At 48.0% G+C, this 14,217-nt stretch overlaps 1 protein-coding gene across 2 annotated transcripts in view; it reads left to right on the forward strand.

The window, feature by feature from the left end:
* The first annotated feature begins 2,434 nt into the window (after nucleotides 1-2,434).
* The window catches only part of TM9SF4 (transmembrane 9 superfamily member 4), a 30,351-nt gene continuing 18,568 nt past the window's right edge, over nucleotides 2,435-14,217 (forward strand). Inside the window, exons 1-5 of one of the 2 annotated variants that reach the window (XM_082745959.1) lie at nucleotides 2,435-2,611; nucleotides 7,277-7,376; nucleotides 11,807-11,975; nucleotides 12,076-12,205; nucleotides 13,368-13,491. In XM_082745959.1, the coding sequence (XP_082602085.1) occupies nucleotides 2,450-2,611; nucleotides 7,277-7,376; nucleotides 11,807-11,975; nucleotides 12,076-12,205; nucleotides 13,368-13,491 (685 nt within the window). In that variant the 5' untranslated portion in view covers nucleotides 2,435-2,449. The remainder of the gene's footprint in view (nucleotides 2,612-7,276; nucleotides 7,377-11,806; nucleotides 11,976-12,075; nucleotides 12,206-13,367; nucleotides 13,492-14,217) is intronic. The other variant, XM_082745960.1, reaches the window with a different exon arrangement.

The following is a 14,217-nucleotide window of genomic DNA, read 5'->3' on the forward strand; positions in this document are numbered from 1 at the left end:
GGGCCAGAATCTTCTGACAACAGGTCAGTTGGAGGAAATTATCTGATTGAGGAGATCAGATGCTGCAGCCAGCCCATAGTCAGGAGGCTTTCCATCTCAGAAAGAATAAATTCTGTTTGTTGTTGTTGTATTCAGGGAAAACCCATACTACTACTAAGCCCTTCCCTTTGTGAATATATGTAAAATACCTCTGGAGGGATTTTAAGGGAACTGGTGATAGCAGTTGTCTATGGGGAACCCAAGTGGGAGGAAGATTTCTTTTTCATGGTATACCCATTTGTACTGTGTTTGAATTATTTACTGTGTATGTGCTACTTTTCCAGAACGTTTTTAAGCTAGTTATTTTTTTTTTTAAAGCCTTGCCTGCTCGTAGTTATGTAAGATGTTAACGTTAGAGGAAACTGGGTGGAGAGTCTATGGGAATTCTCACAATATTTTTGCAGCTCTTCTGCAAATCTAAATTAATTTTAGATTTTATTTATTTATTTGACAGAGAGACCACAAGTAGGCAGAGAGGCAGGCAGAGAGAGAGAGAGGGAAGCAGGCTCCCTGCCAAGCAGAGAGCCTGATGCGGGACTCGATCCCAGGACCCCGAGATCATGACCCGAGCCGAAGGCAGCAGCTTAACCCACTGAGCCCCCAGGCACCCCTAAATTAATTTTAAAATTAAAAGTTTTTTGGCGGGGGGCTTCTGGCTAGTTCAGTCAGTTAAGGGTCTGCCTTGGGCTCATGTTCCCAGGGTCCTGGGATTGAGGCCTGCATGGGGCTCCGTGCTCAGCAGGAGCCTGCTTCTCCCTCTGCCTCTCCTCTGCTTGTGCTTGTTCTCTCTCTCAAAAATAAATAAAGTCTTAAAAAAAAAAAAAGACTTTGACCAAGCTATGTATCTACAAAAAGTGCACCAAACTCAGATCCTTATACTGTTAAAGCCAACTTGTGCTTCTGGTAAAAATGCAGATGAGTTTACATGTAAGCCCCCTGAGTGATTCTAACTCCATGTAACACTGAGTTCCAGAAAGAATCATCGGAGGGAGGGAGAGAGAGGGAGAGAGTGTGTGTGTGGAGTAACTTGAAGGATGGAGGGGATGTGAGGGCGAGGTGGTTGGAAGGCTGTGGCCAGTGTCCAGTGGGCAGAAACAAGGGTCTGAAATGCTGTAACATTCGGGGGTGAAGAGAGAGTGGAGATGCAGGAGCACTTGTGAGTCTGGGATCTGGGTGTCTGGATAAGAGTTCCTTGTTCACACCAGGTACAGAGAGAGAATCGGGAAGCTCTTCTGGTTCCTTGAGGGGGAGAAGCATGTTGCTAATGAAGGGAAAGAGAGGTTTTGATGGAGTACATTTCTTGAGGCCAGTAATTGGTCTGGTCTTATCTTGAATTCCCAGGTGACTAAGCTGAATGCAGTTCATTTACTGAGTGCCTGCTGGGTGCCAAGCCCTGGGGACACACAGTCCCTGCTCCCACAGAGATCACATTTGAGTGGAGGGCGACAGACCGCACAAGTAAACAAATGCATATTGTACCTGATAAGATGATGTACATGCACATTGTGCATGTATGTAGGGAGGTCCATGAAAAGAAAGTATAAGAGTGGAGAATGGAAGCCCCGAGGGCATTATTTTAGGTCGGATTGGCAGTGAAGGCTTCCCTGAGGACCTGATATTTCAGAGAGACCTGAATGAAATAAGGAATGAGATTAGCCACACAGGGATCTGTAGGAAGGGCATTCTGGCAGAGGGAACAGTAAAGGTGATGGCCCAGAGGGGTTGAGAAGGACTTGCTGACAAGAGACAACAAGAAGGTCAGTGTAGGGTGCCTGGGTGGCTCAGTGGGTTAAAGCCTCTGCCTTCAGCTCAGGTCATGATCTCAGGGTCCTGGGATTGAGTCCCGCATCGGGCTCTCTGCTCAGCAGGGAGCCTGCTTCCTCCTCTCTCTCTCTGCCTGCATCTCTGCCTACTGCGATCTCTGTCTGTCAAATAAATAAATAAAAAATCTTTAAAAAAAAAAAAAGAAAGAAAGAAGGTCCGTGTAGCTGGGGCTGAGTGAGGAGGAGAGTGGCAGATGATGAGGTCAGTACAATCCGGAGAAGGCTTGTAGGAAAATATATTGGTCACATAGGAGCTTCCTAACATCTTGCTATATAGAGAAAAGGGAATTGGTGGAACATTATGGAGCTTTGTTTCCTACTAACTATACTGGAGAGTGAGCCAGTGTGAAAAGGTGAAAAGAACATTGAGCTGGAAGTGGGGAGCTGTGGCTACCCTGAATTACAGTCTTCCCTTTTGTCCCCATGTTAATTACTTCACTGATTTTGTGACTCGTTTCTGGAAGTGCAGAATCAGTGCCTTGCGGGACTCTTGGGGGCATTTGGAAGACAGCACTTACAGAGCGGAGATGAGACTGGGTCAGTTAAAGCAGGTGTGAAGGTCCTATGACTTGATCTGCCCCAGAAAGATGTTTACTTTCCCCCATTCCAACTACAACCTCTCTTCTTCCAAGCAGGACTGGTTGCCGTGGTCCCTGCTGCTTTTCTCTCTCACGTGTGATACACGTGCCTTCTACGTCCCTGGGGTTGCTCCAATCAACTTCCACCAGAACGACCCTGTAGAAATCAAGGTAGGTGCTGCGCCAGACTGTTGGAGCCTCCGTGCTGGGCATCGTGGCTGGAGGACCCTGGTGAGGTGGTCCTGTCCTTCCCATGCTTGCAGAGAACAAAAGCCAGGGCCAGCCACCGTGGCAAAACGCGGGTTTGCTGCCTGGTTCCTGGCTGGATGGGGAGTGCCCGCGGGAGCCCACAGTTCAGTAGCTCTGCCCCTTCATCTCTGTCTTCTCCTCTGCGACTTTGCCTGATTGAGTGTGTTCTCGTTCTGTGTCCCTCTCTTTCTCTTCAGCTCTGGCTCTGGTTCTGGTGCTTTCCGTGTCTGTGTTATTCACTCTCACCCTCACGTGTGTCTCTGTTTCTAGGTCTGTGTGTCTGTCTGTCTGTCTGTCTCTCTCAGCCTGCCTTCCTGTTTCCTCGGCTCCATCCTCCTCTCTGTTCCCAGCTTCTCTCCACATGACTCAGATTGTCTGCGCATACACAGCCTGTTAGGGCCTCTGTGTTTTCACTTGCAGTTTCTGCCACCAGCTGGGCTCTCTAGTTTGGGTTTTCCCAACTGCGTCCTCCCTCGCTAAGTGGTGGTACATGAGATGATTTTAAGAGATGAGATGACAAATACATTTTATTTAATACCTGTTTTCTTTTAATTTGTATTAAGAAAAATAGCTGCTACTTTAGCTCGTGATTTTATGGCTGCTGTTGGTTTTCCATTTTTAATGGTGATACAGTATTAGCTCCTTAAATAAATGTATTTCCCTAAAAATGAGTCGGAGCCAAATACATAGTAGAATCAATGGTAAGTAGATGAGGCACACTGGTGCATGAACAAGCCTAGAGAGAAACCATCCAACCAGGAGCCTTTGCTTCTCAAGCTCGATGCCCACTGTGGGTCAATCAACGAGCAAAAGTGGGGAAGGAGTCACTTAAAAAATGGTTGATCAGAGGCAGTGGGCAGGCTGGCACCTTGATTAATGGCTCTTTAACAGTGTGTTGGTGGCCTTCTCAGAGCCCCAAGCAGGGATAGGGGTTGGTGGTGGATTTTCTTGGATCTGGTTTCCCAGGGCACAAACTCTAAAGTGGGGATCCGGTGCAGTTTGGCTGGGTAGGCTCTGAGGGTCGCCACTTGGGAGGGTGGGAGGGAAGCAGGACTGAGCAGAGGGAGTCACAGAGCCATGGTACAACAGATGCCCGTGGAAAGCTCTGGAACTGGAATGGCCGACCCTTTGGATTTGTTCCAAATTGAAACAAGAGGACTGGTTCTCTGGATCCCTCCATGAACCAGTCACTGGATATAGATTACCACAAGGGACAGGACATAAATTTATACAAGGGCTCTCGGCCAAAAGGACGCTCCTCTGTCATCACCCAAGTATAACCACTTTTAATACTTCAGTATTTTTCTGTGTTTTTTTCTCCCCTGTGCAGTGTTTTTAGGGTAGGACACTTGGCATCCTCTCACCTCTCTAAACCCCCAACTACTTGACTACCACACTGTTCCCCCCTTGGCAAAGTAATGTGTAGTTGAAATTTTTAAGTAGTCCTTCGGACCCTTAGGGATTGTGTAAAAACGGCTAACAGAACTTACAAGGTTATGAAAATAAATTCTGCTCCTTAAATAAACATACATTTCTTGCCTCATTACTGTGTTGAACCACGTCTTTACTGGTCTGTGCAAAAGCAAAGCAATAAGATTGTGTGAACATCGAGTTTATCTTCCCCTGGGCATCACAGTGTTCAAAAGGAGAAGCAGAAGACGATCACAAAGGACCAGCCAGAGGAGGTGCCATCACGTACATGCCCCTGTGTTTGCTGCCACATTTTAGGTATTAGCAAAATGACAAAATTGCTACATGTCATGCTTATTTGGGGCATCACATACGAGCAACTTGTGATTATCTGGAGGGAATTAACCAGTGAAGAGGAAAAATATGTAAATAATATATTTGCTTAAAGGAAAAAATGAAAACTGCTAGGAATCAAGTTCTAGAAGAGCTGGGATCTTCTCTGTCCCAACCATTGCTGTGTTACCAGCTCCTAGTATGCAGCCTGGCAGGGTGGATAAATATGTCTGAGGAGTGGCCATTAAAAAGCATCTGCATTTAGGGGTGCCTGAGTGGCTCTGATGGTTGAGTATCCAACTCTTGAGTTCGGCTGAGATAATGATCTCGGGGTTGTGGGATCAAGCCCTGTGTCAGGCTCTACACTCAGTGTGGAGTCTGCCTCAGATTCTTTCTCCCTCTCCCTCTGCCCCTCCCCCTGCTCATTCTAAATAAATACATACATAAAACATAAATAAAATCTTTTTTAAAAAGTTCATTTAGAGCTAAGCAGTAATTAATGAGTAAATGCAACATTACATGTGTTTCATTATTGTGAGCATATCTCTTCCTCCCAAATCAGACTTGTAACCTTCAGGAAAAGTAATTAAAGTAACATTTATTGAGGGTTATTTACATACCAGACATTATGTGTGACTTAACTCAGATGCCCCCCAAGAACCCTCTGAAGCAGATACTGTATATTTTACAGATAATGGAAATCAAGGCCCAGGGAAGTAAACCACCTTGTTCGAGGTGATGTGGTGAGGCTTAGTCTTTAACTGCTCCAGCTCTGACCTACTGCAGTACCCTTCCTCACAGTGCTTCTGCCAAAAGCCCCCCCTATCCAGAGCAAAGCTTGTGGCACAGGGAGGAGAGGGTGGCACTGGCTTCGGGGCCTGCCAGACTGGGGGTCTGAGAGGGGACACTTTGGGTCGAGGGGTAGGAAGGGTGAGGGAACATAAGTTAGGACTCAGTCTCTGTAACGTGGATTTTTTTTTTTTTTTTTTTTTTATCCAGAACGAGAGAATGTAAGAAACAAAATAACGGGCTGTTACAATAGACACTAACTTTTTGGCCATTTTGGCTCAAGCAGTTTATGAAATGCTTAATAGTGGTCCTCAGTCCCTTCGTCCAACATCTAAAAACCTTTGAAACTCAGTTTTCTAAGCTTTCATTGACAAGACTTGGCCTGAAGTGTTTGACTTTATTTATTCCCCTTATAATGAATATTTTTGCATTTCTTTGCACGGTCATTAAATATGGGGTACTGTCCCAGACGCAGCTGGGGGGTGTTGTCCGTACTGCCTTTTAAAAATCAAAAAATATTCCTAGTTTCCAAAATAATGAGTTTTAAATAAGGATTGTGGACCTGGATTCTAAAAAGTATTTAAACTTTTTTAGATGGTGCATAGGAATGGTTGGTAGTTTCTAAATAGCAAAGATAATTTTATTTGCATGTGGATCAGAGTTTACTTTTTGTAACATTTTGATTAGTTCTGTTTATCTATGGTTTGGCGTTGCCTATGATTGTCACTATTTCCAGAGCTGTATTCTCTGTGCACGCATCACTTCCTAAATATTCTCCTTCTTGGTCTTCTTAAACCTTGTTTTTTAAAGATTGATTGATTGATTGATTTGACAGAGAAAGAAATCACAAGTAGGGATAGAGGCAGGCAGAGAAAGACGAGGAAGCAGGCTCCCTGCTGAGCAGAGAGCCCGATGTGGGCCTCAGTCCCAGGACCCTGAGACCATGACCTGAGCTGGAGTCAGAGGCTTGACCCACTGAGCCACCCAGGCGCCCTTAAACCTTGTTTTTAATGATGCGTAATATTCATTGAATGAGCCTATTATAGTTTATTGCCGTTTCCGATCGTGAGAGCTTATACTTGTTTTCCCATTTTTCCTCACTTCGGTCATTCAGCAAACATTTAATGAACACCTCTGTGTGCCTGGCTCTGTAGGTCCTTATCCTCACAAAGCCTAACTCTTAAATTCTAGTGGAAGAGACTTGTTTTTGTTTTTTTGTTTTTTTGTTTTTAAAGCAACCGATAAACAAAATAAGCATGTTGTATCAGACATGTTACCTAGGAAACTGTGCATGTTGGAATAGAGCAAATGGGGGGATTCCCTTAGATGAGCTGGTTAGGGAGCGCTTCCAGGTGAGGGACCCTAAGCCGGGACCTGAATGTATGAAAGAGCCAGACGGGCCAGGAAGGAGCAGTGGGCACAGAGCCTGAGCCAGGAAGAGCTGGACAGGCTCGAGAAACCGCAGACAGGAGAGCACTGTGGTTATGAGTAAGGAGTGAACCTCTTTGTTCCTAAAGTTTACCCTCATTTGGAGTTATTTCCTAGGAAAGACGCCCAGAAGTGAAATTATAGGGTCAAGGTACCCTATCAGACTTTCAGAATGTATTGAATTTGGTTCTGATTTTATTTATTTTTTTTTAAGATTTTATTTATTTATTTGACAGAGAGAAATCACAAGTAGTCGGAGAGGCAGGCAGAGAGAGAGAGAGGGAAGCAGGCTCCCCGCTTAGCAGAGAGCCCAATGTGGGACTCGATCCCAGGACCCTGAGATCATGACCTGAGCCGAAGGCAGCGGCTTAACCCACTGAGCCACCCAGGCGCCCCTGGTTCTGATTTTAAACAAAACTATAATGTAGTCTAAAACTAAATGAAACATGAAATAATTCAGAATCGTAGACTGTATAGTATCTAGTGTACTACAGCTGTGATCTGCTGCTTTCAGTTTGCTAATAATATTACCAAGTGTACCAATGATATGTGGGTACCGGGGAGGATTATTGAAACAGCCGTCTGGGTTTCCGGGTTGATGAACAACACCCTCTCTTCTCCCACTAGGCTGTGAAGCTCACCAGCTCTCGAACCCAGCTACCTTATGAATACTACTCGCTGCCCTTCTGCCAACCCAACAAAATCACCTACAAGGCAGAGAATCTGGGTAAGTTCTCCTCTGACTGTGTCAGCCTGTCCCAAACGGGAAGCCACGTCCTTACGTGGCAACGGTAGCAGTTAACCCTGACATTCCTGTGTGCCGCACACCGTTCTACGTCGTTTACATACAGAGCAGCTTATTCAAGCCTCAGAACAGCTCTGGGGTGGCAGATGCTGTGTTTATGCCCGTTTTACAGGTTCAGTGACTTGCCTGTGGTTATATTTTTAATTAACAGCCAAGCTGGGCTTAGAGACTACGTAGTCAGACTTCAGAGTTTCAGTCCTTGGCTGCTCTCAGACCAGCTCTCCCTTGATTGCTAGATAATTCCCTTGTCTTTCGTGGCTTCTGCAACCTACTCTGCTTTTAATTAAAAGAGTGAGTGGTTACCTCTGGCCCTAAAAGAAGCAGAGGCATCACTGTAGTTCTTGCTAAGTGTGCAAGACTTGCTTCAAAAAATGTGCGAGGCACCCAGCACAGTGTCTGGAATGTATGTTCCATAAATAGTCATCTTACTCCAATTCAATAATTCTCCATTTGCTAGAATTGCAGGCTTAAAGCAAAAGACATTTGGAAGCCTCTCTTCCCGACACGATTCTTAGTACTTACCCGTATTGGTGTTGAGTCCTGGAGATAAAAATGTGGGTAGATGCTGTCCCTGACCTCAAGAAGCTTAGGAGACTTTCCTCTTACAACTTAGGAAGGAAAAAGGAGAGAATTGGTTCTTGAGCAGGCCTCTGAAAGGTCTGCCTTCTCTGTCTGAGCTACCCCTGGCTCACATGTTTCCAGAGTCCCCAGCTGATAAGTGTATCTACGATCAGGTATTGGGTGTCCCAGACCAGCTGGAGGCAGGCCTTGTAGTCAGCTTAGCCAAAAACAGGCAGCACCTCCCATCCCTTCGTCTTGCCTCCTACTGTTGTCTTGGGGCCTGGACTGACTTCCACTGATTGTCTGGGCTGTGCCCCCAACCTGTCACTTACCCTTCTTTTCCCTTTCCACACCATATTGTGCTCTGGCCACCTTGTCTCTGCCTGAGAAACTTGACTTGTTTTGTCCTCTTGGTCAAAGGACCCTCAGAACATGGCGTGCCCATGCCCATGAGCTGGTGTGGACTCGTTGCCAGCCTGTGCTCAACAGTTGGGCACCCCTCCATGTGACACTGGGTGACCTTAACTCCTCTGAGGCCCTGTTGCATCCTCCATGAAGCTGGGGAATGTTCTGCCTCACTGAAATGGAAACTTTTACGTACAAAAGTTACTCTGCTACACTACATCTCAGTTTGTCTTTGTGGAGTGCCTGCCTTCATGGCCTGTGGGTTCTTAGAGTCGAGAGATCACGCCTTATATTCCTCTCTCTCTCTCCCACTTCTAGCCCAGTGTCTGACACAGTAGGATTCAGTCAATGTTAGTGTCCTGCCCAAATGGAGGAGAAAATTCCTTGGTTACATATCTGTTAGATGGCAAGCCTTGTACTCTCTGTTCTCATCACCACCATTAATACTTACAGGCTCTCATGAGCTGGGCGCTGTTCTAGGCACTTCTATGCTTTAACTTCGTTAATACTCACAACAGCTCTATGAAATAGCTCCTCTTACTATCCCCTTAACATAGGTAGGGGAAGTGAGGCAAAAAGAGGTACAGTTCCTTGCCCCAGTCACTCACCAGTATGGTTGCTCCCGTTTCATAGTAGAGGGAAGGGCAGCTATGAGGGTTTAAAAGTCTTCCTCCACAGATCACATGGCCAGTAAGGGGAGAAATTGATATATCAACATATTACTCAGGTGTTTTTTTAACTCTAAAGACAGAATTCTTTCTGTTGTCCAGACTGCCTTCTCCAGAAAGGTTCATTTGAGCTGTGTGAGGGCTGTGCTTGTGGTGATCGCGCTGATGGAGATCCGTGCTGGGGTGTGTGTGGGAGTGTCTGGGGGCAGATGTACTGGGCCATAGCCTCCAACTCACTTAGAGGGTCCACGTTCCTACCTTGATGCTCCTTTAGCCTGGCCAGTGATCTGCTCCAGCTGTAAAAAGTTAAAAGGAACATTTGCATATTAGAGATGAGCCGTTCCAGACTAGCCTGTCTTCTCTCTTGGTGTTAATTTAATTTCTAAATATCAAGATGTGATCTGCTTACTTGGTCTTCAGCCTTGTTCCTCTCTGTGTATTTTCTTCCTTTCCTCAAGTGAGCTCCGTGTAGACTAAAAAGAAATGGGCAGTAGGGCTAGGTGTGGAGGAAGGAGTCCAAGAGCGCAGTGCTACAAGAGTCTCCTCGTCTGATCACGGGCAAGTCTCGGTCCCTGTCTGCTTCTAGGGTCGTCTTCTGTGAAATGAAGACGGTGACCCGAATCGTTTCCCCAGCAGACTATGCAGATAATTCTTAACTGGCGTCCTTGCTCTCCACTGGCCAGTCCGTTCCTGGGTTCTCTAGGCTCAGCTTCTATAATGGAGGAAGGGGAGCCCCTCCTCTCCCTGTGCCTCTCCTAAGTGCCCTGTCCACACTCACCAAGGCAGCTACCACGCATAGGGGTGCGGCTTGCGCCCTGCCACTACCGTTCATACACCAGCAACTCACAGCTTTCATCCACAGCCCTGACCTGTCATGGGAGCCCAAAATTTGGGTATCTAATTGCCTGCTTGACATATCCAAACCGAAGAAAGGCCTTCGTCTAAATTTGCTCCTCTTTCTGTTTTCCCAGCTAGCACCTTGTTGTAGAAACCTCAGTCTCCTGCCACTTCTCACTTGTCCTTTGTATCCGTCAGCACCTTCCATTCCCCCGCTCAGTAGCTCCTGAATCCGCATGCTTGCTGCCACACTCAGCACCACCCCGTCCAGCCACCGTCCTCACTCACATGCATGACTGACTGGCATCGCCTCAGCCAGTCCCTTGCATCTTCTGTGTTTTCTTCTCAAAATAGCCAAAGTGATTTTTCTGTCATCTGAATAAGGTCTTCCTCCACCCCTGTTAGAAACCCCTCAGGGTCTTTTGGGTAAAGATCAAACTTCCAGCACGGCCCACAGGCCCTGAGGTCTGACTCCAGCTCGTCTTTTAGGCTCACCTTAAGTCACCTGCCCTCTTTGCTTTCTGTGCTGTGACCACACAGGCCTCTCCGCCTCAGTACATGCCTCCCACCCCCCAGGAGCTTTTGCACGTACTGTTCCTTCTGTCTAGAATGTTCTTCTTCTGTCTCTACGTAGTCAGTGCCCCTCTTCCTTTAGAGCTCACTTCAAACATCATTTCCTCAGGGAAGCTTTCCTAGACGTGCTCCCCATGTCTAGAGCAAGTTCTTCTTGTTACGTCATGACTTTACCAAGTCTGTCTTCCCACTACACCGTAAGCTCTGTGAGTATGTGTGTTTAACATCGCATCTTCCGGGCCGAGCCCATAAGCAGTACCAGGTGGATGCTGGGGATGAGTGAATGAATGACGAAATGAATGAAAAAATGACTGACCGAGCAGATAGGGCCGTATCCAGGCAGGTCCCTGCTGCCTGTGTTGGACTCCTTGTATGTGCAGGCGCTCGTCCTGCCCGTTGGCGGCGGTCCGTCTTCAGCTTTTCCCAGTTTCACATCATCTCAGTACAACCGTTGGAACAGCTCAGAATGGAAGTGCCATTGGCCGTGGGCAGCCCTGAGCTTCCCTGCACCTGGTGCCTGGCCCCCGCTCTGAGGCAGTAGGCTTGCAGCAAGTGTGCAGTACCCCACCTCCCTCCCTGGCCGAACTGGGATCTGAAGACACAGAAATGAGTGGAAAATACTGTCTGCCCTTAAAAGAGCTCCCAGTCAGGGGTGGCAGATGCTTAATATGGCAGTGCCCAGTGCAAAATCATATCAGCAGCGTGTGAAAAGGTGCAGGAGTGACGCTGAAAATAAAGAAGGCATTTGTTGCCAGCCTGCTGTGTGCCTCAGACTTGCTTTCTCACTGGAACCCTGTGAGATGATTACTGTTATTATCCCCATTTTGCAGATAGAGGAATTGAGGCTCATAGAGGTTATATAACTTACCAAGATCAAGACAGTAAGTGTTAGAGCCAGGGCTCGGTAGCCGGTCCAGTCCTCAGTATTGTATGACGCTGCCTCTACACAGAGGGAAATCAGGGAAGAGAGGGACAGGCTAGGCCCCGAGGAGGTCAGGAAGGGCTTCCCGGAGGAGGGAACAGAATCAGAGCTCGAAGGGTGAGGAGGAGCTTCCCAGGAACATGGGCAAGAAGGGGCACCAGAGGCGCAGAGGTGTATTTGACGTGCCCTGGAGAGTCGGGTGGAGGTATCAGAGCGGGAGTGGGGAGGCCAGGTGGGAGGCAGAGGGGCCGGCTCTCTTCAGGTAGGGTAGAACACCGAGTGCCAGGCTGGGGAACTGTCAAAGGCCCTGCGAGTCAGCAGTGTCTCCTCGGCTCTGGTGACCTCAGGGCTGAAGCTCTGAGATCCATGTGTCTCTCTTACGGCAGGAGAGGTGCTGAGAGGGGACCGGATTGTCAACACCCCTTTCCAGGTGCTAATGAACAGTGAAAAGAAGTGTGAGGTTCTGTGCAGCCAATCCAGCAAGCCAGTTACCCTGACCGTGGAGCAGAGCCGGCTTGTGGCCGAGCGGATCACGGAAGACTACTATGTCCACCTGTAAGTTGTCCTGCATTCCCTGCCGGCCCCGACTTGGGGTGGGGTGGGCATGGATGGGAGAGGCAGTCCAGGGGGACTGAGCGGGGCCTTGGGTTTCCAGCATCGCCGACAACCTGCCTGTGGCCACCCGGCTGGAGCTCTACTCCAACCGCGATGGTGATGACAAGAAGAAGGAAAAAGATGTGCAGTTTGAACACGGTTACCGACTCGGCTTCACAGACGTCAATAAGGTAGAGTGTCTCAGGGTGCGTGAAGGGCTGGGGAGCGTTTCATCTGGTAAGTCATGAGCCCTTGGGGCCATAGGGAAGGGGGACATATTTAGCTCTAGGTTTATAACAAAAGGTGGGATGGCCAAGGCAGGTTTCTCCTGGTGCCCTTGGGCATGGGCTGTGAAAGTCGGTGCTTTGGACAAGGCTCTGGCAGATGCTACACAGGAAATGGAAGGCATAGCCCCTCAAAAAGTCAGATTCCATATTTATAAGATTAAAACAAAAAACAGACGGAATTGGAACAGTATGTAGGAGAGCTAGGTAGGATAGTGGTCAAGAGCATGCTTTTACAGAGCTGGCTCCTTGGCTGTTGGATTCCACCTCCCTCACTTACTAGTTGTTGAGAGACCTTGAGCCTTTGATTCCTCATCTGTAAAAGGCATCCAGTGTCCATAGCTGCCCCTTAGGGTAGTTACGCAGAGTAAAGGAGATGATTGGTGTGTGTACTATTTTATGGCACAGCCTCTGAGAAATATGCTAATAATGGCAATGATAATAACAGTGATTCTCCTGTCTTTCTAATTTTCTAAACTGAACTTCAACCTTCTATGAAGGGAGTAAAGGACAAAACCATTTCTTTTGAGGCGTAGCTCCTGACCTCGGCGGGCTTCCGATCCCAATTCAGAAGAGAACTGACTAGGTGGGACCCTGCATCTTAAGTCCCAGTTGCCATCCCTGATGGTGCTAGTGCTGTGACGATCAATGCCAGCAGAGCTCAGAAGAGCTCGGTGTACATTCAGGTTGTCACAGAGGAGGTGGGTCTTAAAAAATAGGGAGGCTTGATTTGAGTGGAGTCGGCGTTCTAGCCGGAGTGAATGCCGGGAGCAGAGCTGCAGTGTGGGAACTGTTCACCGGGCAGGAAAGGGATGGGGAGACCAGGTGAACTAGATGTCTGGAAACATGATAGAAGGATGTGAACACCAGGCCCAAGGGATCCAGACTCCTACCTAGTAGCCCCAGAGACCCCTGGACGGTTTCTGAATGGGGAATGCTGTGAGAGCAGTGTTTTTGGCAGGTTGAAACAGCTGGGCCTGCTGGACCCAGGGGAGGGACCTGATATTGGGATGATTTTCTGGTTGTTTCTGGACCACTAGGTATTTTCTTCTCTCCACTGCTGTTTTAGATTTACCTGCACAATCACCTCTCGTTCATCCTTTACTACCACCGGGAGGACCTGGAAGAGGATCAGGAGCACACGTACCGCGTCGTCCGCTTCGAGGTGATTCCCCAGAGCATCAGGCTGGAGGGTGAGTGGGGAGGTATGACCAGAGGGGCCGGGCTGGATGGGCCTGGGCTTCCATACCCAGGGTCTTCTCACACTTGATTCTCAGATGGCTGAGAGGCCACAGTGTGGCACATGAGCCCAGCCAAGGTAGAGTCACTACATTCCCATGAGAGAAGGCTGAGCAAGGGGGAGAGCTGACACCTGTTGTGTCCTGGCCTGGCACCTTCCCTGTTTACCCCCCTCGCTACCCCTGGAAGTGTGTGGTGGTTATAGATGGGGAACCCGAGACTCAGAGAGATTGGTGACTTGGCCAAGAACAAACAGCGGCTAGGACTTGGCTGGGCCTCTCAGAAGAGCCAGCTCGCTTCCCCTAGGTTGAAGAACAAGGGGCAGTGATGCAGACAGAGTAGTCAGACAGCTGGTTTCTGTGCTATTCTTCCTCTCTGTAAGTGATTGCAGAGACGAGAATTGGTCCAGGGTCAAGAGTTGTGTTGGAGTCTGAGAGCCCAGCCCCATAAACCCAATAGGGGCTGGCCTGGCTTCTCACCTCTCATCCCTGGCTCACCCCTGGGCTGTGATAGTGGTGGTAGGTTTCTGGCTTTTTTTTTTTTTAACCTGTGGAACCTAGTTTTCCAAACAAAATCGTCCCCAACAATCTCATGTAAGACATAGATCCTGTGCTTTCAGAGTGCTATCCTGCTTCTGGTGAGCACTGTGAGCACAGCTTTATGTTTATTGCATGATATTC

The sequence above is a fragment of the Mustela nivalis genome (genome assembly GCF_964662115.1).
Source record: "Mustela nivalis genome assembly, chromosome: 8".
NCBI lineage: Eukaryota > Metazoa > Chordata > Mammalia > Carnivora > Mustelidae > Mustela > Mustela nivalis.